Source organism: Balaenoptera musculus, chromosome 7 (genome assembly GCF_009873245.2).
Source record: "Balaenoptera musculus isolate JJ_BM4_2016_0621 chromosome 7, mBalMus1.pri.v3, whole genome shotgun sequence".
NCBI classification, from domain to species: Eukaryota; Metazoa; Chordata; class Mammalia; order Artiodactyla; family Balaenopteridae; genus Balaenoptera; species Balaenoptera musculus.
Window position 1 is genome coordinate 59,122,472 of NC_045791.1, and position 21,924 is coordinate 59,144,395.

The 21,924-nt window shown below is 40.1% G+C and overlaps 2 protein-coding genes and 1 non-coding gene across 6 annotated transcripts in view; 1 reads left to right on the forward strand and 2 right to left on the reverse strand.

Moving 5' to 3' along the window:
• Nucleotides 1-21,924, forward strand: part of PJVK (pejvakin) — a 38,749-nt gene that overhangs the window by 9,637 nt on the left and 7,188 nt on the right. For 2 of the 4 annotated variants that reach the window (XM_036858981.1, XM_036858977.1), the window contains exon 2: nucleotides 2,158-2,263. The exons of the other annotated variants lie outside the window; for them this stretch is intronic. The gene's annotated coding sequence lies outside the window, so the exon portion shown is untranslated. The remainder of the gene's footprint in view (nucleotides 1-2,157; nucleotides 2,264-21,924) is intronic. 4 annotated transcript variants of the gene reach the window in all.
• PRKRA (protein activator of interferon induced protein kinase EIF2AK2) lies at nucleotides 925-21,646 on the reverse strand. Its single transcript, XM_036858984.1, has 8 exons — nucleotides 21,414-21,646; nucleotides 20,692-20,861; nucleotides 16,997-17,078; nucleotides 14,194-14,272; nucleotides 13,032-13,149; nucleotides 11,009-11,103; nucleotides 4,796-4,970; nucleotides 925-1,600 (listed from the first exon to the last, which is right to left on the reverse strand). Exons 1-8 carry the CDS (start codon nucleotides 21,476-21,478, stop codon nucleotides 1,443-1,445), a joined length of 942 nt encoding a protein of 313 aa, XP_036714879.1. The 5' UTR covers nucleotides 21,479-21,646; the 3' UTR covers nucleotides 925-1,442.
• Nucleotides 8,936-9,042, reverse strand: LOC118898623. The gene has a single exon (XR_005020767.1). It is a non-coding gene; the product is annotated as a U6 spliceosomal RNA (small nuclear RNA).

A 21,924-nucleotide genomic window follows, 5' to 3' on the forward strand; every position in this document is an offset into this window, starting at 1 on the left:
AACTTATCCTCTTCACAGTGGGCATTTTACTGTGCAGAAGGGTCTGATGTCATCTCTAGAGTGAGTTCATTGTGCCCTGTCTATATTCCAGAGCATTCATAAACACCCAAGGTTAATCCAATCTTAATGCTCCACTTTATGCCTAAACTTTTTTTCCAGTCTTTGTGTGTTCCTTAACCTCACCCCCAAAATAACTAAAATCCTGATTTAATTGACGTATATGGCTTATAACGTGAAACTAAGTTAAATGCTCTTTAGAGCTTTAAACAAGTTACACACACTGGTTTCCCTTTATTATGTAGGTTTATTATTCTCAAAGGATTGCACTCAGGTTATCATCTTTTTTCCAGACAGAAAAACATTTGTTACGTACTTCCTGCTAGACTGACACTTGAGATTGTCAACATCTACCTTTATCACTGAGCGCTCTCTTCCTCTCTGAGGTATTCCCTGATCTACAGATGTAGCACTATCAGCTGGCCCTGACAGATGGCAGACTTGAGGTGTTATGAGATGATATATGAAAACATAAAAGGCAAAATTAAAATTTGCTCATGACACTTATTTCCTAACCTTTGAAGCACTATTTCGTTTGAAACATTCTTGTAACTGAATTGAGTGCACTGGAAAGTTTTGTTTCAGTAATTCTAATGCTTTTTCAACTACTATTCATCTATGAATGGTTATATCAAAGCATAAGACAACACTGCATATGCCTAGAGAAAATATGGAAGTGATTTATCACATATACATTTGTAAATTTTTGCTTGTTTTTTTTTTTTTTTTTACCTTTGACTCTAAGAAGTAAACTAGAGATATGTAAATAACACAGTATCCACATTGTAATGTTACTCACAAGAATGGCTAAAAAGAACAGGGCCACAGTCGAGTCAGTAGCACTTTAATAAAATGAACAACCCATTATAACAACAGCTCTTTATTACATGGATTCAAATACACAGCAGACCAATCACGTTCCCTGAAATTTAACAATCACATTCAATTAAAACCTGTTAGTGCGTTCCTCAACACTAATTCTAAGGGGCTTCCTTCGAAATCCCTTTACAAAGCCTTGCACAAAGAAGAGGTTAAGCACCAGTAGGAAAGACTGTTGCTAGCAGTTTTAGTTTATCCTCCTCCTCATCAACAACAACAATCATGCAGGTTTTTCCTTCTATGTACATGGCATTGTAAAATGGGTGCTACACTCTGCCTATGGTACAAAGTTTATAAATACAATATACCAATACAAAGTCGAAGCCATTAAAAACATCTTAATAACAACTACTAGGAGATAATTAAATCTGGAGTGTTGATGGAATCTATGAAGAGATTTAGAACCAAGACACAAACTCAAACATTATAGTAAATGTTTTACTTGGGAAGGAGAGAAAGGGGAACTTCTTATGTGCTACTGAAGGGTTTTCTAAGTTGTTCCGAGTTTACTTTCTTTCTGCTATTATCTTTAAATACTGCAAAGCATTGTGAGCTGCGTCACTCTGTGCACTGCCACACGAGATCCCCGAGCCATGACAGACTGTGATGGGACTGGTGGACAATTCAGCGAGACATTGATACTGTCCGTTGGCACTCAGTTCTTCTGCAATGACACATTCAAACATGATGATTAATGCCACGTGCATAGAAAGCAGATCCTTTGTAAAAACAGTACAATTTTTATTACCGTCTTTCTCCCTAAGCATCCATGGTATAATACTCCACTTATCATCTCTGTCATTCTTGTACAAACTGCCCAGCTACAGCGGTTCTCAAACACAGCTGTGCTTCATAATCACCTGGGGGAACTTTAAAGAAATCCAGGTGCCTGGGCCTCACTCCAGCCTGCTCTATCAGAAGCGCAGGGTTAGGGGTTGCAGTGACCAGATTCCTGCATTTTCAAAAAGCTCCCAAGGCAATTTTAATGTGGTTAGTTTAACAGTGTTTGCAAATTACTGAACCACAGCAACTTTTTTAAAAGGGAAAAAAGAACATTTGCTAGAGGGCTGGAGAGACTGTATTTTCCACTCTTTAGAGTTATTTTCAATAGACACTGAACCAGGAAATACACGGTTCAGGGCAAAACCTCCCTTGTGATGTCATGTTCTTTGGTTATAAGTCTGTGCAGAGAGTTTAATTCCATTTTGTGTATTTGTTTAGGGTGTTTTAAAACAACACTGGAACCCTGAAAACAAACGGTCTTAACATCTGATGAATCACTCTTACTAAAGATGGTTTATTGAGACAGGGAAAGAAGTAGAAACAGGTGAGTTGTTTGAAACTGTCATGATTAAATGTTATTTCAGCTAGAATCAATATAGTATAAAATATCCAGATACAATGGGATTATTTAATGTGTGAAGAGGCTTTCTAGTTCTAGCATCTAGGTTCTTTTTTAAATTGAGGTGAAGGTCACGTAACATAAAATTAACCATTTTAAAGTGAACTATTCAGTGGCATTTAGTACATTCACAGTGTTGTGCAACCACCACCGCTATCCAGTTACAGAACATTCTCACGATTTCATCACCCCAAGGGAAAACACTATCCCCACCCATACCGCCTGGCCCCTGGCAACTACCAATCTATGGATTAACCTATTCTGGATAGTTCATGGAAATGGAATCATATGTGACTTTTTTTGTCTGTCTTTCACTTAGTATAATATTTTTTTTTTTTTTTTTTTTACTATTTGAAATGCATCCTCTTTATTTATTTATTTATTTATGGCTGTGTTGGGTCTTCGTTTCTGTGCGAGGGCTCTCTCTACTTGTGACAAGCGGGGGCCACTCCTCATCGCGGTGCGCGGGCCTCTCACCACCGCGGCCTCTCTTGTTGCGGAGCACAGGCTCCAGACGTGCAGGCTCAGTAGTTGTGGCTCACGGGCCCAGTCGCTCCGCGGCATGTGGGATCTTCCCAGACCAGGGCTGGAACCCGTGTCCGCTGCACTGGCAGGCAGACTCTCAACCACTGCGCCACCAGGGAAGCCCAGTATAGTATTTTTGAGGTTTATCCATGTTGTAGCATATATAAGAACTTCATTCTTTTTCGTGGCTGAAGAATATTTCATGGCATGTATATACCACAATTGGTTTCTTCATTCATCTGTCAATGGACATTGGGCTGTTTCTGCTGTTTCTACCTCTTGGCTATTGTGAATAGTACTGCTGTGAACACGTGTGTACAGGTAGCTGTTGGAATACCAGCTTTCAATTCTTTTGGGTACATACTTAGCAGTAGAGTTGCTAAGTCATATGGTAATTCATTTGAGGAGCAACAAAACTCCTCAAATTTTCCACAGCAGCTGAACTATTTTACATGTTCACTATGTAACATATGAGGGCTACAATTTCTCTATATCTTTACCAGCACTGGTTATTTTCTATTTTATTCATCACAGCCATCTTACTGGGTGTGAATTGGTACCTCACTGTTGTTTTGATTTGCATGTCCCTGATGACTAATGATAGTGAGCATCTTCTCACGTGCTTCTTGGCCATTTGTAGATCTTCTTTGGAGAACACTGAGGTTCTTTGGAAAGTAATTGCGTAGAAGTTAGTCAAATTAACTGACTGTGGTTTTTAAACTGCTGTTCTATGTTTACAAGAACTATTCAGTTCTTAAAATTGCTAAGGAGCATTTCAAAGTCATCATTAATTCGTAATCTAAAAAACCATCTCAAGTTTCCTTCTTTTCCCAGATTCAAAACCTTCCATAGTCATATTCATGACATGGCTTATTCATCTGTGTCTCAAACACCCAACAAAGTGTAGATACTTAAATATTTTTTGAATGAATGGTCTCTCAATCAGCTACGTTTTCTGATCATCTTTCTGCATTAATCCCCAGGTTCTGCATAATTCTAAGTATATTGAGGCACTGTATCTGACCCATCATTCAATCCCAAAGTAGCAGAGAAAATTAGAAGTTCTTTCAGTCCCTAAACACCCTACTTTTTCAGTGCTAGTAGCTCTGACAAGCTAGGTGCCCCCAGGTCACTAAGGCTAGAATAAGGGGTATCAGATTCCTCACATACTATACTGATGTTAAATCAAGACACCAAAAACACACATGAACACACACATACAAACAAATTAGCCAGTTATAAACTGCATTAAAAGAAAATCCACACTGATTGCTTTCCAGTCTGTCTGCATTTGTCTATCTGAGTGATTATGGGCTAGAAAAAATATAGAAGTTCATAGCTGAGATGAGATACAACTATCAATTGTCCCCATTTATCTCCCAGAAGTGGTACACAGTGATAAAGTGGAGAGAAGAGGTCTGCCTGACCCCCACAAACTTGGTACTTGTTCTAGAAATGTGGGTGCCTTTTTATTTGTCAAGCTGCCCATCAGGGCTGGTTTACTAGATATTGTATCAGCAGGGACTCTTCTAATCTGGCTCTACCACTGACTAGCAGCTATGTCATCTCAGGCAAGTTTCTCAACCTTTCTTTGTTTTACTGTCCTCACTTATATATAAGAATAATAGAACCTACTTCACAGTTTGAGGATTCTGTGGGTTGAAATATGTTATGTCCTTAGAACAGTGCCTGGCACACAGTAACTCTATAACTCTTAGCTACTGTTGTTTTTATTATTATAACTGTATAGATGTTACCTCTATTTTTATTATTTATAAGAATGGGACATACCAATGATATATGTTACCATTCTAGTAATTATATATAGTCAGAATCCCCAATCAATGAAAAAAATTATAATAGAGGTTTTGTTCCTCAAACATTTAAAAAAATAAACAGGTTTTAGGATAAGCTAAAGAAAAAGAATCATACCTATATCCAAATATGTTATATTAAAACCTTGTTCCTTTGCAATTTCACTAAGCAGCTGGATGTAATCTGTATTTGGAATACTGAGGAGGCTTCTTTTCAGTAAGTTGATCTTTTCACCAGGAGAATTCCTCAAGGAATGCCAAGTACAACCTAAAGAATGTCCTACCACATTTGTCTGAAAAACAGAGATGAAAGTTAAGACTCTTGGACTGGGTTCCAACGCTATTATAAGTATTAATTAAGCACTCACATTTAATACTTTATAGAGCATGTTTAAACTTTCCGATTTAAACTAGATAGCACTAACAAGTACACACATTTAACAAACACCACAATGTTAAAGAAAAAAGAATGTGCAATAATATACTGGAAGTATTTAAAAATACTTTTGTATAGTATAAAGGTCTCAGTCAAAATTTCTGATGGTCACATTAAGATGTATAACATATTTAAGAGCACGATAAACAAATCTGCGATACAGCTGACCCTTGAACAACATGGGGGTTAAGGCAGCCGACACTCCCCACAGTCAAAAGTCCAGGTATAACTTATAGTCAGCCCTCTGTATCCACGGTGCTGCATCCACAGAATCAACCAACCGTGGACTGTAGTATTTACTATGGAAAAAAATCCGCATATAAGTGGACCTGAGCAGTTAAAACCTGTGTTGTTCAAGGGTCGACTGTAATCGAGTCTGCCTAATGGAGCAATTTACAAATTAAAATATAAAGGAATTTTCATATCTTTATGGCTTCTTGTATTAAATACCAGTCTCTGTAACTGACAGCTGTAAAGGAGAAAACAAAGAAACTGTAGACAAGGTGAAATGTGCAAGTTTGAGAACAAGTCATTCAAATGAATGGCATGATGTCAAAAAATTCTTATCAGACTTATCCCAGAACCCAATTGAGTTTGTTTTTTTCTGTTTTCTTTTCTCCTTTTCCTCTTTTCTTTATTTTCCCCTCTATCTTTACTTTTTCACTTCTGTTCTTAGAATACTTTGCAGTTCCATGTTAGTTTATGGTTTTTAAATTGCTTTCATATATTATGCCATTAGAAAAACCACAAAAAACTACTCTCTGAAGTAAGTAGGGCAACCTGTCCTTTGGTCTTATTTATCAATGAGCTTGACAGAGGTTAAGGGATTTTCAAAAGATCATAGGGATGGCCATGATAAAGAATTGGGTAATTTTTGCATAATCTGCAAAATTTACTAAGTACAATTTTACATTCCTTGACTGGAACTTTAAAAAATGCTGTTTTTAAAAAAATCATAGGTCATCCATATAGTAAAAGGATACCTGTAATAAGAACAAATACACATGAAGAACAGTCTCTTTTCCTTGCCGCCCCTTCCCCAGACTCCTGCTCCACTCCCCAGAGACACTTGCTATTAAACACCTCTTCAGTATACTTCCGTATGCATTCTATGCACGTTTAAGCACACACACGTATAATCTTTTTAAACAAAAATGATAGCTTACTCTTCTACACCTGATACCGTTAAGTTTTCTCATATCACTGCACTGCACATACATGCACTGCAGTTACCTTACTAGTCTCCAACTGTAGGTTTTAGGTTGTTTCTGGTTTCTGGCTTTCACTAACAATGTTACAGTGAAACTCTTTTGCACTTGGATGACTTTCTCCACAGAATAATTTCTAGAAGTAGAACTGCTGAGTCAAAGAACGTGTATGCTTTTAATTTTGATAAATATTAATACTTCCAAACTGATTTATGAGCCAATTTATACTTCCATCAAGTGTCTTGGAGGGTGTTTGTTTTCTCACACCCTAGCCAATACCAGGTATTGTCAAACTTTGTAGGTTTTGTCAAACTAAAGGTGAAAATAGTATCTTGTTTAACATGCATGAATAAAGTTGAACATATTTTTCCCCACCATTTGTATTTCTTCTGCTGGGTTGTCTTTTTTATTGATGTGTAAACTTTATATTTGGTATTGAAAACAGTCCCTTCCTAGTCATGTGTTCAAAACAGTTTCTTCTTACTTTGTTTTTATTGGTTTTATTTACAGACATTTTGCTGTGCAGTAGGTTTTATGTAGTTAAATTTATGAATCTTACTTTACAGCTTCTATGTTTTAAGTTATGCTTAAAAAGGCTTTTTTTCCATGCTAAGAATTTTAAAAGGAAAGCTCTTCCATGTTTTCTCATACAGTTCCAATTCTTATGTTTAAATCTTTGATCCATTTGAAATTTATTTTAATGTAAGGAATAAGGTAGCAACCTAAATATATCATACACCTGTGTGCATGTGTATTCCACCACCCCTCACCTTTCCCCCAATGTGGCTGTAAGTTATTTCTATACCATTCATCCTCTCACCCACTGATGTGAAATCTCACTGTTGTCATATACTGTCTTCCTATATGGATTGGCATCTATACGTATCCTCTGTCTATTGTGGTACAAAAGCTGTTTTAACTACTATAGTCTTATAGTATGTTTTATTCTCTGGTGGGGTATAACCCCATCTCCCGTACTCTTCCTTTTCAGTTTTCTTGGCTATTCTTGAGTTTATTTTTCCAGATAAACTCAGTAAAGTTGTATTAAGATCCAAAATGAATTCTGGTAGATTTTGACTAAGACTATATTACATTTTTATATATTTACAGTATTGAGTCTATCAAAAATAGATGGCTTTACATTTATTCAATTTCTGTTAAATCCCTCACTAGAATTTTAAAGTTTTTCTCATATGAGTCCTGCACATTTCTTTTTAAGTTTATTCCCTGTCATATTATCCTCTTTTCTACTATTGAGAATAGGATCTTCTATATTCCATTTGTAATATTCATAAATAGGGAAACTATTAATTTTTTCTAGTATGCTTTTTCAGGACAGATTTTCTATTTTGCTATAAAATGGCCAATGTTATCAAGCTTCATACATTTTATTATTCAACGTAATACACACATACAACAAAAAAGTTAAATAGTATGGAATTATAAAAGCAACAATCCTCCTCCCTACCTTCAAGTCCTCTTTCCAGAAGCAATAATTTTCACCTTTCTACTTTTAATTATTCTGGTGGTTACCTTTGTAACAGAAATAATATGAGAAAGCTATTGATTCTGTATATTAATTTTATGATCAGTTACCTTGATGAATTCTCTTATTATATCTGGTAGTTTTTCTCTAGGGCTTTATAGGGATTCAGTTATATTATTTGTAGTTAATGATCGTTTCTATCTCCTCTTTTCTTATTTCCAACCTCTTATTGTTTTCTGATTATGTTGGTTGATACTTCTAGAACAATGTTTTAAAAAAAACGGTATCGGGAATTCCCAGGCAGTCCTGGGAAGTGGTTAGGACTCAGCGCTTTCACTGCTGAGGGCCTGGGTTCAAACCCTGGTTGGGGAACTAAGATCCCAAGAGCTGCATGGTGTGACCCAAAAGAAAAAAAAAAGGTATCTGTGGGCATCCTTGCCTTATTTCTGAAATTAATGGGAATGGATAAGACATGTAAACATGTACCCATGGTTTTGATTTTTTTTCTGAGGTATATATTTTATTCTATTTTATTTATTTATTTATAACATCTTTATTGGAATATAATTGCTTTACAGTGTTGTGTTAGTTTCTGCTGTATAACAAAGTGAATCAGCTATATGTATACATATATCCCCATATCCCCTCCCTCTTGCGTCTCCCTCCCACCCTCCCTATCCTGCCCCTCTAGGTGGTCACAAAGCACCGAGCTGATCTCCCCGTGCTATGCAGCTGCTTCCCACTAGCTATCTATTTTACATTTGGTAGTGTATATATGTCAGTGCTACTCTTTCACTTTGTCCCAGCTTACCCTTCCCCCTCCCTGTGTCCTCAAGTCCATTCTCTATGTCTGCATCTTTATTCCTGTCCTGCCCCTAGGTTCATCAGAACCTTTTTTTTTTTTTTTTTTAAGATTCCATATATATGTGTTAGCATATGGTATTTGTTTTTCTCTTTCTGACTTACTTCACACTGTATGACAGACTCTAGGTCCATCCACCTTACTACAAATAGTTCAATTTCATTTCTTTTTATGGCTGAGTAATATTCCTTTGTATATCTGTGCCACATCTTCTTTATCCATTCATCTGTTGATGGACACTTAGGTTGCTTCCATGTCCTGGCTATAAAAATATGGAACAGTTCACGAATTTGCGTGTCTTTCTTGTGCAGGGGCCATGCTAATCTTCTCTGTATCGTTCCAATTTTAGTATATGTGCTGCCGAAGTGAGCACTGAGGTATATATTTTAAATCACAATAGGGATATTTTAAAAGAGTTTATCAGTAATGACTGTCAAAATTTTTTTAGCATCTATTGAGAGGATAGTGTTTTTCTCCTTTGACCCATTAATGTGATTAGTTATAGTAATAAATTTACCAACACTGAAATACTCTTACAGTCCTAAAATAAACCCTACTTGTCTATGGTATATTATTCTTTTAATGTTCTACTGAATATTAAGGTGTTTCACCATAAGGGAGATTAATCCATAATTTTTGCCATTGGGATTTGCTATTGTCAGATTTTAGTGTTATGTTAGTTTTGGAAAATAAATTTAGAAGCTTCCCCTATGTTATATATATTAACTGGAAGAGTTTAAATAGCATCGAAGATTATCTCTTCCTTGATGATTTAACAGAATTCACCTGCAAACCTAACTGTGTTTTGTGATTATGGTTTCATCTCTGATCCAGTTTTAAAAGAAGTGAATGCAGTGTTTTATATTTTTCTATTAAAAAAGCAAAACCAAAATTATATTACTTATTCAGATATAGTCTTTTTTCCCTACAGAATGAGCCCCTTTTTTTTTTTTTAATCAGAAGCTTAGGACACTCCTATAGTCTTCACTTCTCATTTCCTACCTAACATCCTACTCTCAGATAATGGACCACCATACATACCTATCTACAAATATCAGAATCTCAAGTAATATATTATGTGTAGTTCTCTTAAGTTCTCTATCTGAATGCCAGCTGCCTACTCAACATTTTCACTTAGCTACTCCACAAATATTTCAAATTCAATATATCCTACGTTTAGCTCATTATGTGCTCCCCCTCAAATCCTACTCATCTTCTGTGTTCCCCATATTATTGAATGGTACCACCATCTACTCAGTTGCCAAGCTAAAAATGTTTATTTCTTCCTTTTTCCTTACTCCTTACATGCAATCAGTTACCATGCCCCATTCACTTCAGTTTTCTAAACAATTTTTAAATCGATCATTTCAACTGCCACTACCTTAGTCTAGGCCACCATCATTTCTCATCTGCTTTTCTATAACAGCATCGTAGCAGGTCTCTTTGACTCTAATATTCATTCACTCACCATAATGCAGCCAGTGATTTCCCTTCTAATGTATAAATTAGATCTTGTCCTTTACATATTAAATTTATTTAATGACTTTGCACTACCCTGAGGATAAAGTTCAATCTCCTTAACACAGTAGTTCCTGCAAGATTCAATCCCTCTTTTCCTTTCCGGCCTCATTGTTTGAGACTCCCTCCCTCCAAATCTATGAATATGCTCCAGCCATCCCAAATTACTCTGCGGTCCTAGATCCCATAAAGTGTTTCACTCCTGGGTCTTTGTACATGGTCTTTCTTCTCTCTGGAATTCTTTTTCCCTGTTGTCATCCTATAGGTCTCAGCTCAGCTATTACTTCCTCCAAGAAGTCTTCCTAAAACCCCACCTTAGTTGGATCCTTCTCCTACGTTCCCAAGACGCCTCTGGAAGGACCAGTCTGTAGGGTTCTTTTCTCTTTCAGTAGGCTGGCTACAAACTCCTTAGGGCCAGAGACTATCTTATTCACCAAATGCCAGTACCTGGTATCAAGCTTGGCACATAATATGAGTTCCCTAAATGTTTTCTGAGTGGATAAATGAATGGATGAACCAAGAGATGGGAGTGAATTGTCAATCTGAAGGCAAAAGTGGCACTACTGACTTACCATCTTTAGATACCATCATATTATTCTGAATTTGACTGTGCCTCCCAAACTCTCTTACCTGGCCACGCCTGTGACCCTGGCTCACATACTGCAAGCAGCTAAAAGTGGGGTAGTGTATTACTCAACAGTTAAGAGATTTGTTTAAAACTGCAACTCTGAAGTATCTATACAAAGAGAAACCTAGAGAAGTTTCCTACAGCAACAGATGTTTAATCACATTAACATCGTAGACCTCCGATCATTACTCACCAACGAAATGTGGTTCTCTGGAGAGATATTACTGAATTTGGCAAGAAATTTCTCAGCAGCATTTCTCTTGGCTTGTTTCTTTGATGCCCCCTTTCCTAAATAAAGAAAAAGAAATAGTAGGTTTAGAAAATAAGCTAGTGTCCATAGAGAATGACCAAATGTTTAATGTACTGTGTGTGATCAGAGAACAATCTCATGGTTTTTGTATACTATTCTTTTACTGACCTGACATCTTTACTTGTTGTGCTTCATACAACTATTAATGGTCACATTTTTTTTAAAAAAATTAATTAATTTATTTATTTTTGGCTGTGTTGGGTCTTCGTTTCTGTGCGAGGGCTTTCTCTAGTTGCGGCGAGTGGGGGCCACTCTTCATCGCGGTGCACGGGCCTCTCACTGTCGCGGCCTCTCTTGTTGTGTAGCACAGGCTCCAGACGCGCAGGCTCAGTAGTTGTGGCTCACGGGCCCAGTTGCTCCGTGGCATGTGGGATCTTCCCAGACCAGGGCTCGAACCCGTGTCCCCGGCATTGGCAGGCAGATTCTCAACCACTGCGCCACCAAGGAAGCCCAATGGTCACATTTTTGAAGACGTTTCTTTAACAGTTTATCTTTAATAGTTATACTTTCTGGTTTTCTTTAACAGATGTATCTCCCTATGTCTAGCTTTAATGAACCATATTTGGTTTAATTCTGACTACATATTCAAATTTACCAAGGTACATCTGAATTACAACTCCTATCTCTCAATGTCTATTTCTTGCTTATAATCTCCTATACACTGATAACTATGTGGAATTTCTTTCTTTAACATGAATAAGAAGGGCATAGGAGAGGCTGGAGCTGAAAGACACTATAAATATCGTCTACTTCCATGTTTACAGATTTAAAAACTGAGATCCAGGCAGGGAAATTAAGCAATTTACCTAAACTTGCAAATCAAGGACTGCATCAAGAACAGGAAGCTGAGGTTCCTGCTTCTGGCCTAGGGCTTTCTGCACTGGCCCACACTACCTCTCAAGGGCAAACAGCTGCTTATTACTTAAGACTGATATCTAACCAAGGTAAAATTCCATTTCAAGCCACTTACAAAAACATGCTAGAGAAGTTAAAATAGGAATCCTCAGGAGTACTTTATTAAGTGACTTTTTTCTCATAGTTTGTGGCCTTTACAACATAGAAGTTGCTGTAATTTAAAAGGTTAATTTCTACTTTATTTTTATCTCACTGCAATTTTTTGCCATCAGCCTCTTATTAATCATCTTGTTTTCAAATGTAATCTTCTTCTTGTCCTCCTATCTTCTAGAATAGCTATTGAAACTCCAAGAGATTTACTACTGCTTTTTTCTCCAAAATGATTTTTAAGTCCCTATTATATCAATGAAGACTGTTTAAAGAGTCAATTATTTATTTGCTTCTCCATTACCAACCCATAATTTTAAAAAATATCAAATTAAGAAGTAAAGTATTCTTAAGCCAAATATTTATACTTAAATTCAACTGCAGAAGACTTCCCTGGTGGTGCAGTTGTTAAGAATCTGCCTGCCAATGCAGGGGACATGGGTTTGATCCCTGGTCCAGGAAGATCCCACATGCCGCGGAGCAACTAAGCCCGTGTGCCACAACTACTGAGCCTGCGCTCTAGAGCCCACGAGCCACAACTACTGAGCCCGCAAGCCACAGCTACTGAAGCCCGCACACCTAGAGCCTGTGCTCCACAACAAGAGAAGCCACCACAATAAGAAGCCTGCACACCGCAACAAAGAGTAGCCTCTGCTCACCGCAACTAGAGAAAGCCCGCACGCAGCAACGAAAACCCAACGCAACCAAAAATAAATAATAAATTTAAAAAATTAAAAAAAAAATTCAACTGCAGAAAGTTAGAAATAGTAGACTAGGAGTGTGTCAGTTTTTTTCCCCACAGAAATATCTGAAAAGAAATCACAACAGAAATTTCTATGGTTATTCATCTTCTCAAAATATTTCAAATGTCTTCAACTGTATGAGGGTAAAAAGGAATAAGTACCAGTTTCCATGAATGACTCTAGCCTGCAAATTGTGGTATATTCTCTCTTATGAGCAGGTCCTCCCTCCTGGGAAAGGGTATATTCAGGAAGTCTCCAGCCATGATGAATAGCCAATTCCTAGAAAATCGAGATGAGGCTTTATTAGTAATTTTTACTATGCAGTGGCTCAATCACACAAATGATATTCTGTCATGATTTTGATCCCATATCTACTTATATGTTTGCAAAGAATAATGATATTCTGCAATGAAAAAAATGACAGAAGGCCCTCTATTTCCCAGAGATACTCCTGCATTTTATATCTTATAGGCCCACAATACCAAAATGGAAGCAGTTTCCTACTGTGAATGGTGCTCTTCCATTAAGCTGGAGTGAGTTGATATCAAAGAGTTCAAACAGAACGACAAGCTACTTTCAGCCTCTGGGACCATCAGAGAGGACATCTACAGGTCTCACGGCCATCAGTGCCTAAAGCCTCTCGCCTCCTAGCTATAACCTTCCATACCCATGGCTGCCTAACTAACTACATTCGATCGAGAGCAGATGAGAAGCAGACAGCAAACAAACACACTTGGATGAGGTTGAGGAAAGAAGGGGAAGAAAACTACAGAAAAACTCACAGAGGAGGAAAGAGACCAAAGGACGGGCTGGATAATAGGGAGGGGAGTTGTCCAACAGAGCACATGGATAGTCTGCAAGGAGGATATTCTGCACGCAGAAATTCAAAGCTGAATATATTTTTTTGGTAGAATAAGCAAATAAGCAAATGACTTCCCTTTTCTTGAGTTAGGTAACTCAGTTTGGGTTCTTATAAAGTCTTCTGTCTCAACAGAAGTAGAGAGAGATTTGTCACAAGAGTGGCAAGAAATATTCTTAAAATATAAAACACTCTACCCATGTGCACTGAGGTCCTGCTGATCTCAAATGAGAATTCCACAAACCAAAGGCAGATACTGTATATGGAAGAAAATCCAAAACATAAATAAATAGGAAAATAATTTCAAGTTAGCACTTTAACATCTAATGATCATAACTTGGAACACAAAATGTTATACCATCTTTAAAATATTAATTCCTTCTCTCAGCCCTTATGATATTATCAAAATTTATGGCATTTTTTCCAGTAGACAAAAAGTTAAGTATGGAAACTGTGCCACTTACTTGTAATGAACCAATAGGATTAAGCTGGTTCTTTGGTTGCTTGGAAGGGTCAGGCATTAAGGGATCAGGAACTGCAAAGCTAAACATTTTTATAGTGTTATAAAACAAAATAATCTCCCCCAAATTATTAAATAAAGGACAAGCATTTTCAATTTAGCTTTCCATGCCTTTGCTGTTGCCTTTCCTTCTACATGGAATACCCTTCTCGCCCACCTCTTCTATGAGAATCTGATCTATCCATCATCCAAGGTATACCTCAATTGCCACTTCCTCTCAGAAGCCTATTCTTTTACCCCAATGGAACATAATTTCTCCCTTCTTTGAACCACTGTAACATTTGGTTTGACCCTTTCTTAAACAAATTATTTTACCATAAGTTGTACAGTCTTACAAATACATGTGATTTGTCTATCCCTCACCACACCTCTCCCCTGTTCAGACTATAAAATCCTTGATGGTAGGGCCTATGTATTACTTACCCTCATAAGCCTTGCAGTGCTTTATATATAATAGATGCTCAATAAAAATGTCTTTAAATAAAGCACACTATTGTTACAACTACAAAAAAAGGGAAGACTAACAGTTAGGAAGTTTAGCCTGGAAATGTAAACCATACAGATCATAAATGTAGCTTTTTCATCCAGATAATTATAGAAGAAAGACCTGGTTTGATCTATTATCTGCTCTACGCTAGGATAATCTTCCTAAGATTTATATGTATCCTGTATAAAACTGATGGCCGGCATGAATCTGATTTGAGCATGTGGGGACTGTGATTAGAGAAAAAGAGAACAACCTCTTCTAAGTAGTGTGAACTTAGTAGTTACTTGGGTGATGGATGCCTAACGTGGAACAAGCTGCATTTCGAGGTTACTGCCACCTAGGCAGCTAGAGTCATTTCTTCCATGACCAGTGAGGTTGTTATTGCCATTTCGTCAAGTTTCTTTTCTACCTGCCAGAATTTCAAGCTTTACATAAGCTGATGAGATACGCACATTCACTTCCAATGCTGTACACTGAAGCTACCCAAGTAATTGTGATGGATAAGCGAGAAAGTCTCTGTATCATATTCGGCCACTTTAAGCCTGATTTACAGCTTAGCAATTCCCATCTTATCTGTCAAGAAGCACAAATACATAGTAAGGTTTGTTAGCCTTTTTTGCTGACAAAGTGAAGTGCCCATGTGCAGAAAGGACACTCTGTATTACTAATTTCTATGAATATACGCAACACTTTGGGTTGACCTTTGGGTTGCACAGAAATGGCATGGCCGTCACCAGCAAGGGGAAAATCCAAAACCCGCCATGCCATTTGGCATGTCCAGAAAGCTAGCATAAATCAGTTATAATGTATGACCCTAGAGAATCAAGCATCATTTTGTGAGACCCAAGGCTTTTGCTGGTTGGTTCTAAACTACCTAAAAGGTTTAAAATTACTAAGTAAACGGGAGGAACACTGCATGAGAACCTAAATATCAATATATCCCTAAGCCAGAAGTTCTTCTATGGCTAGGAAACAAAAAAACCCATCCTAAATTCCCATGGGCCTCTGCTCTCAGCTATGAGCAGATATACCAGATTGTACTCCAAGTATATTTGAGTGCACGTAAAGGGAAGAATTTGCAGGCAAAATGTGCTCCTGGATGTGCCCATTAGAAATCAAAGGACACCAATTTACAATACATGAGATGCTCCAGGACCAGTGCTCCTTCCAAAAGCACCTAATGTGATAACAAATTTATTTTGGAAATATATGTCAAGAATTAACATCCCAGGGGCTTCCCTGGTGGCGCAGTGGTTGAGAATCTGCCTGCCAATACAGGGGACACAGGTTCGAGCCCTGGTCTGGGAAGATCCCACATGCTGCGGAGCAACTAGGTCCGTGAGCCACAACTACTGAGCCTGCGCGTCTGGAGCCTGTGCTCTGCAACAAGAGAGGCAGCGACAGTGAGAGGCCCGCGCACGCGATGAAGAGTGGCCCCCGCTCGCCACAACTAGCGAAAGCCCTTGCACAGAAACGAAGACCCAACACAGCCAAAAATAAATAAAGACAGAAAAAAAAAAAAAAAAAAAGAATCCGCCTGCCAATGCAAGGGACACAGGTTCGATCCCTGGTCCGGGAAGAGCCCACATGCTGCGGAGCAACTAAGCCCGTGCACCACAACTACTGAGCCTGTGTTCTAGAGCCCGCGAGCCACAACTACTGAAGCCTGCGCGCCTGCAGCCTGTGCTCCGCAACAAGAGAAGCCACCGCAATGAGAAGCCCTCGGCAACTAGAGAAAGCCCGTGCACAGCCACAGAAGACCCAACACAGCCAAAAAATAAATAAAATCTAGTAAAAAAAAAAAAAAAAGAATAAACATCCCATTTAACATCCTCTTGTATTTAGTATACATTCTATAATAGAAGGAAATCTTTTTGTCTCCTTTCAAATTCAAATTTCTAAAAGAATACTTATAGCTGATCTTTTTCTATCTCACACCTTGTTTTCTTCAGTGTAGAAACAAACTCTTAATCCAGTACGATATTTGCCAGAAACACTCTGGTTTTCTAGTATTGCACCTCATCTGGGAAAAAAAAGAAGAAAGCCTAGTTCCTGAGAGCCTTCATCTAATAATTAATATCTGGATTTAATTTCCTATGGATAAAGTTGTCTTTAGTGGATGACAGGTCTTCACAAGGAAATAGAATTTTAGAGCTAGATATTAACAACTGTTTGTTGCTTTTGTGAGCATGTTCAAACTTTTAATCTTACCTCAGCCATGATATTTTTGAGCTGCAGAATACAAAGAAATTTAGCTCACCAAATACTTGCATTGGCTTTCAAAATGTTTATGGCAGCCTCTGCAGCTCTGTGTTTCGCCAGCTTCTTACTTGTACCTTCACCTGAATTAAGGTTAAAAAAAAAACAAACTCTTTACATGCTGTGAAAATGTGAGGCTTACATAGATGTTTGCATAATACAAAGTCACTACACATTTTATATATATACACACTAGGTAATAAAAACATACACTTGCATACAGTTATACACTGAAATAAAATACCATATGAAGTTAATACATTAAAAAATCCCTGTGATTTAAAAAATTCTATGTATTTAATTTTTGTATACCTGTATACAAATCTTTATACAGGTATACATTATACATGCTTATTACATAAAGTAATAAAGTAGACTATGTCATACCTTCTGAAGAAATGCAACTTATTCCATTATTCTTAGAAAGGAAATTCTTCTATAGCAAGAAGTTTCCTTTAAAGGAGCCACTTACAGCAACACCGTTTGACAGCAAAATGTGCACACTTTCACTGTAACAACCCCTCCTATACTGAATTAAACCCCTCTGCTTGGCTAAGCAGTCATGACTACCTGTTGGATACAGTGGGGGAAGGTGTGTATAGGGAAGAAGTTGAGAGATTACATTAAGCGTCTTCCATATAATCTGTATCCCTTACATGGGTAGCTAAGGGGGCAGAAGGGACTAGGCCTGACTGATCACTGAGATTGATGCCTAATTTCAGTAAGCAACCACACAAGTAAATTGTAAATTCAGTCTTTTTCCTTCTGACTTCAAACTAGGTGTTGAGAACCCTTCCAAAGTGGTATCAGAATGCTGATGTCCATTCCTCCTGTGTGGAGGAAAGAAAAGGAACATGGAATAAATTTCAAGCATGGCTCTCAAGTGTCGGAGACCACATAAACCACACTCATTTATCCACTAACATAGGTATTAAGGATATACCCTTGACCAATGTGGGAGTTAGGGGCACCAACCCTCTGCGCTGTTGAAAATCCACCCATAATTTATAGTCAGCCCTCTGTATCTTTAGTTCCTCCATTTCTAGCTTTCTCGGTAACTGCGGATTCAACCAACCGTGGATTGTGTGGTACTGTAGTATTTACTACTGAAAAAGATTCTCGTATGAGTGGACTGCGTAATTCAAAACCGTGTTGTTCAAGGGTCAACCATAGTAGAGAACTAAGCAGGGTCCCTGCCCTTAAAGAGCATACAGCCTAATGTGTGAGATTCTGTCTATAAAAAGACATCTGAAATGTGGAGTATCACAGCAGGCCTAAGTGCAGGTTGTAGGGTAGCCTACAAAACGGATAGCTCCCCTACTCTTGGTAAGGATTCAGAAAGGTTTCATGAAGGAGGAGATAACTAAACAAGGACCTGAAAGATCAGTAAAAGTTAGTGAGGTGAAGAGAGCTGGGGGATTAGGGAGAGCCCTGTAGGCAGAGAAAGAGTACTTGCAAAGCCTCAGAGGTAACACAGAGCATGGTGTTCTCAGGCCCCAAGTTGTAGGGGACAGTAAGAGCTTGAGGAAAGGAACTTTGAGGTAAAAGGCTAGAGAGTTGAAGGGTTGGAGAGGCCAAAGAACGGCCTCCTAAATTTGTGCTTATCAAACTTTAGGAATTGCCTGGGAATTTTGTTAGAATGCATACTAACAGTAGGTGTTGGATGGGGCCTGATATTCTGCACTTCTTTCAAGTGCCCAGGTGATACCAATACTGCTGTCGACCACATTTTGTGAAGTAAAGCTGTCACTGATGTTAAGAAATTTATATTCATCCAGAGGGTGATGGGAAGACCACTGAATGGATTTTAAAAAGAGGAAGTACATGAACAGATTTGAATGCCAGAAGAAAATTCTGGTTTTTGTGTGGAAAATGGACACCACAAGATAGAAGCTAAAAGAGCAGCTATGAGGCTGCAACTATAATCCATGTGGCTCGGATAGTAGCAACAGAAAGATGAGAGAAGCAGACAGATTCAGGAGATATTTAGGAAGTAGGATTTGGTGGCAGACTGGACAATGGGCAGAGGGAGAAGAAGGGGTCAAGAAGGTGAAACCCAATTTTCTACTGTAAGCAGACGGGTGACGGTGGTGCCTTTACTGAGCCGGGGAATGCAGAGGAGATGGATTTGAGAGAGAAGATGGATTCAGTTTGGGACAGTGAGAGACTGAGGTGTCTTTGGGTCATCCAAGCAAAAATGCCTAGCAAGCACAGGCAGATACACTGTTCTGTAACTGCGCCTGGGCTGAAGACAGAGATTTCAGAATTATCAGCCTTTAGATAGTATTTGAAGCCACAGAGGTAGATAAGCTTGCACAGGAAGACAGGACAGTGTGAGAAGACTAGGGGGACTAAGCAGTTGCCACAGGTTGTTAATCTCTGATCTAAAACACACTGAAGGGAAAAAGGCTACTTTTGAGTTTTCACTGAATATTTTAAAATAGACCAGCTAAAGCAGTAGTGCAAATGTTGATTCTATGGTTCATATGAGGAACCTTCTAGCTAGAATCTAGCTACAATCCACCTGCCCCACATAGACAAAAAAGCTTCAAAATTTTCTTAAAGTGGCTTCAATGAAAATAGCGGACTCCAGATTTTCAGGGACACAAACAAATGATGCCTTCAGATTACCAGATGGTGGGACTTCAGCCTCCTTGCTGAATTTTTTTCTTGGCATTCTTCCAAATTAAATTTAGTATTCAATATTTTTTGTGTTTGCAATTAAATAGATACATAAGGAATAAGATGTCTACGTTTACAAATGGGCTACTTCAGTTATCATTTGCTCAAGTTCAATGACCATAATAAGGTGAATCTTAATTTTGAAACTTCATTGCTGTGTGACCTTGGGCACATTTCCTCATGTATAAAAAAGGTGATAACATCTTATTAAAATACTGTACAGGGCTTCCCTGGTGGCGCAGTGGTTGAGAATCTGCCTGCTAATGCAGGGGACACGGGTTCGAGCCCTGGTCTGGGATGATCCCACATGCCGCAGAGTAGTTGGGCCCGTGAGCCACAATTACTGAGCCTGCGCGTCTGGAGCCTGTGCTCTGCAACGAGAGGCCGCGATAGTGAGAGGCCCGCGCACCGCGATGAAGAGTGGCCCCCGCTTGTCACAACTAGAGAAAGCCCTCGCACAGAAACGAAGACCCAACACAGCCATAAATAAATAAATAAATAAATTAAAAAAAAAAATACTGTACAGTGTCAGGAACTAGAAGCTGCTACGCAATGTAGTTGAGCTTTCCGCCTTCCTCGTTTTGCTTGGATACAGAACCGAGTGTGGTACAATGGGCCCAAAGTGCCAAATGAGTCCATGCACAGAGGGGAGCAGCTCAGAAAATTCTGGGGTCATGCCTCCTGGTATCTGCTATAACCTATGAAATTTGACAGCACCTACTGATGCAGCTATGGCTGCTCCAAGAGCCTTTCCTGCTTCTCCCTAATTCTTGGAAGATCCCTAGGAGGATCCTAGGGTATGTTTCTGAGCTTCTCTTGGTATCTGGGAGACAGAAAATTAGGGAGAGAATCAGGAAGTTGGAAAGTCCCAATGACCTGAGAAAGGTGTCAGTTTTAAGAGCCTGCTCCTCACCGTTGTCTCCGGTAAAAAGGGTACTTTTCCGAACTAAGAAGCAATGCCAAGTCCTGACCCGCCAACCCACATGGTCATCCGGGTTCATTGTGCATACAGACCTGTGCAGGTTATGTCACCAACGGTTACTCTGAAGGTGAAAGTGGGCACGTGTATTTGCACATCGGATCTTTCACATTCATAAACTGGGATGTTCTTGGTCTTCATGCCGTATTCATGTAATACCTGAATTGGTGTTTTCCCTGGCTTAGCTGTGATCATCTTCCCCAAACTGCAAAAACCAGAAAAAGCTGTGCTTTGCATGTCAAAGCGGGGAGGGAAGCAGAAGCAAATACTAGTTTTAACAGCCACTAACGGTGATGCGGGAGGCACCGAAGCTCCCCGTCGGCCAGGGCTAGAGCAGGCGAGGCGCGACAGTCTCCCGGCCCCGCTGCGGCGGGAGGCGGGCAGGGTGAGGGAGGTCTTTAGGGAGATAACTTGAATGCGGGTAGGAGGGATTCGCGGGGGAATCGGGAGGTACGCACGGGTGCTGCAACCTCCCGGGACCAAGCCTACAAACCCCTTTCCCAGGCGGCGACGGGTAACCACCTCCGGCCAGCGCGCGCCTACCGAGGCCGCAGGAGGGGCGGGGCCGGGCCGTAGACCCCGGCCCGGTCGCCGCCGAGAGGGCGGGGCCGAGCGCCCGCCCGCAGCCGCGAGGACGCGAGCGCCAGGAAGGGGCTTTACCCAGAATGCCGCTGGACAGCCGGCTCCCCCGCCCCCTCCTCTATTGCCCACCACCCCTGGCCCTGCCCCGCTCGGTCCCGACCGCCCGGGCGCTGACCTGAAGGTCCCGCTGTCCTCGCGCTCCAGCGGCGGAGCCGCGGCGCGATGCCTGCTCTGAGACATGGCCAGAAGGGACGGCTTTGCGGCGGGAGGAAGAGCAGTGTGGAGCGACGTCTTCGCTCCGCGGGTCGGTCGGTCCCCGAGAGGAGCGATCTAGAGCCGACGCCGCCACCTCCTCCCCTCCTCCGACTCCCCCTCTCCTCCCCGCTTGCCTCCCTCCAGGGGATGGGCGGGGGGCGGAGGCGGAGCCTCTGTGCAGTAGCGCCGGTCCCGGCTCCCGGTCACGCCTCCTGCTGTCCCGGCTCGGGTAGAGCTCCTTGGCGGCCCCGCCCCTCTCGCAGCCCCGGCCCTCTACAGCTGCAGCCCGTGCGCCACCTTCGGCCCAGCGGCCAGTGGAGACCGCAGTTGTGTGTCCTCAGAAGGAGGCCGCTCCCTGCCCAGAGAGAGGCTTGTCGTCGGGCGGGCAAGCCTCAGCGTCTGTGAGGCCTGAAGCTCAGCCATTTTTTTTT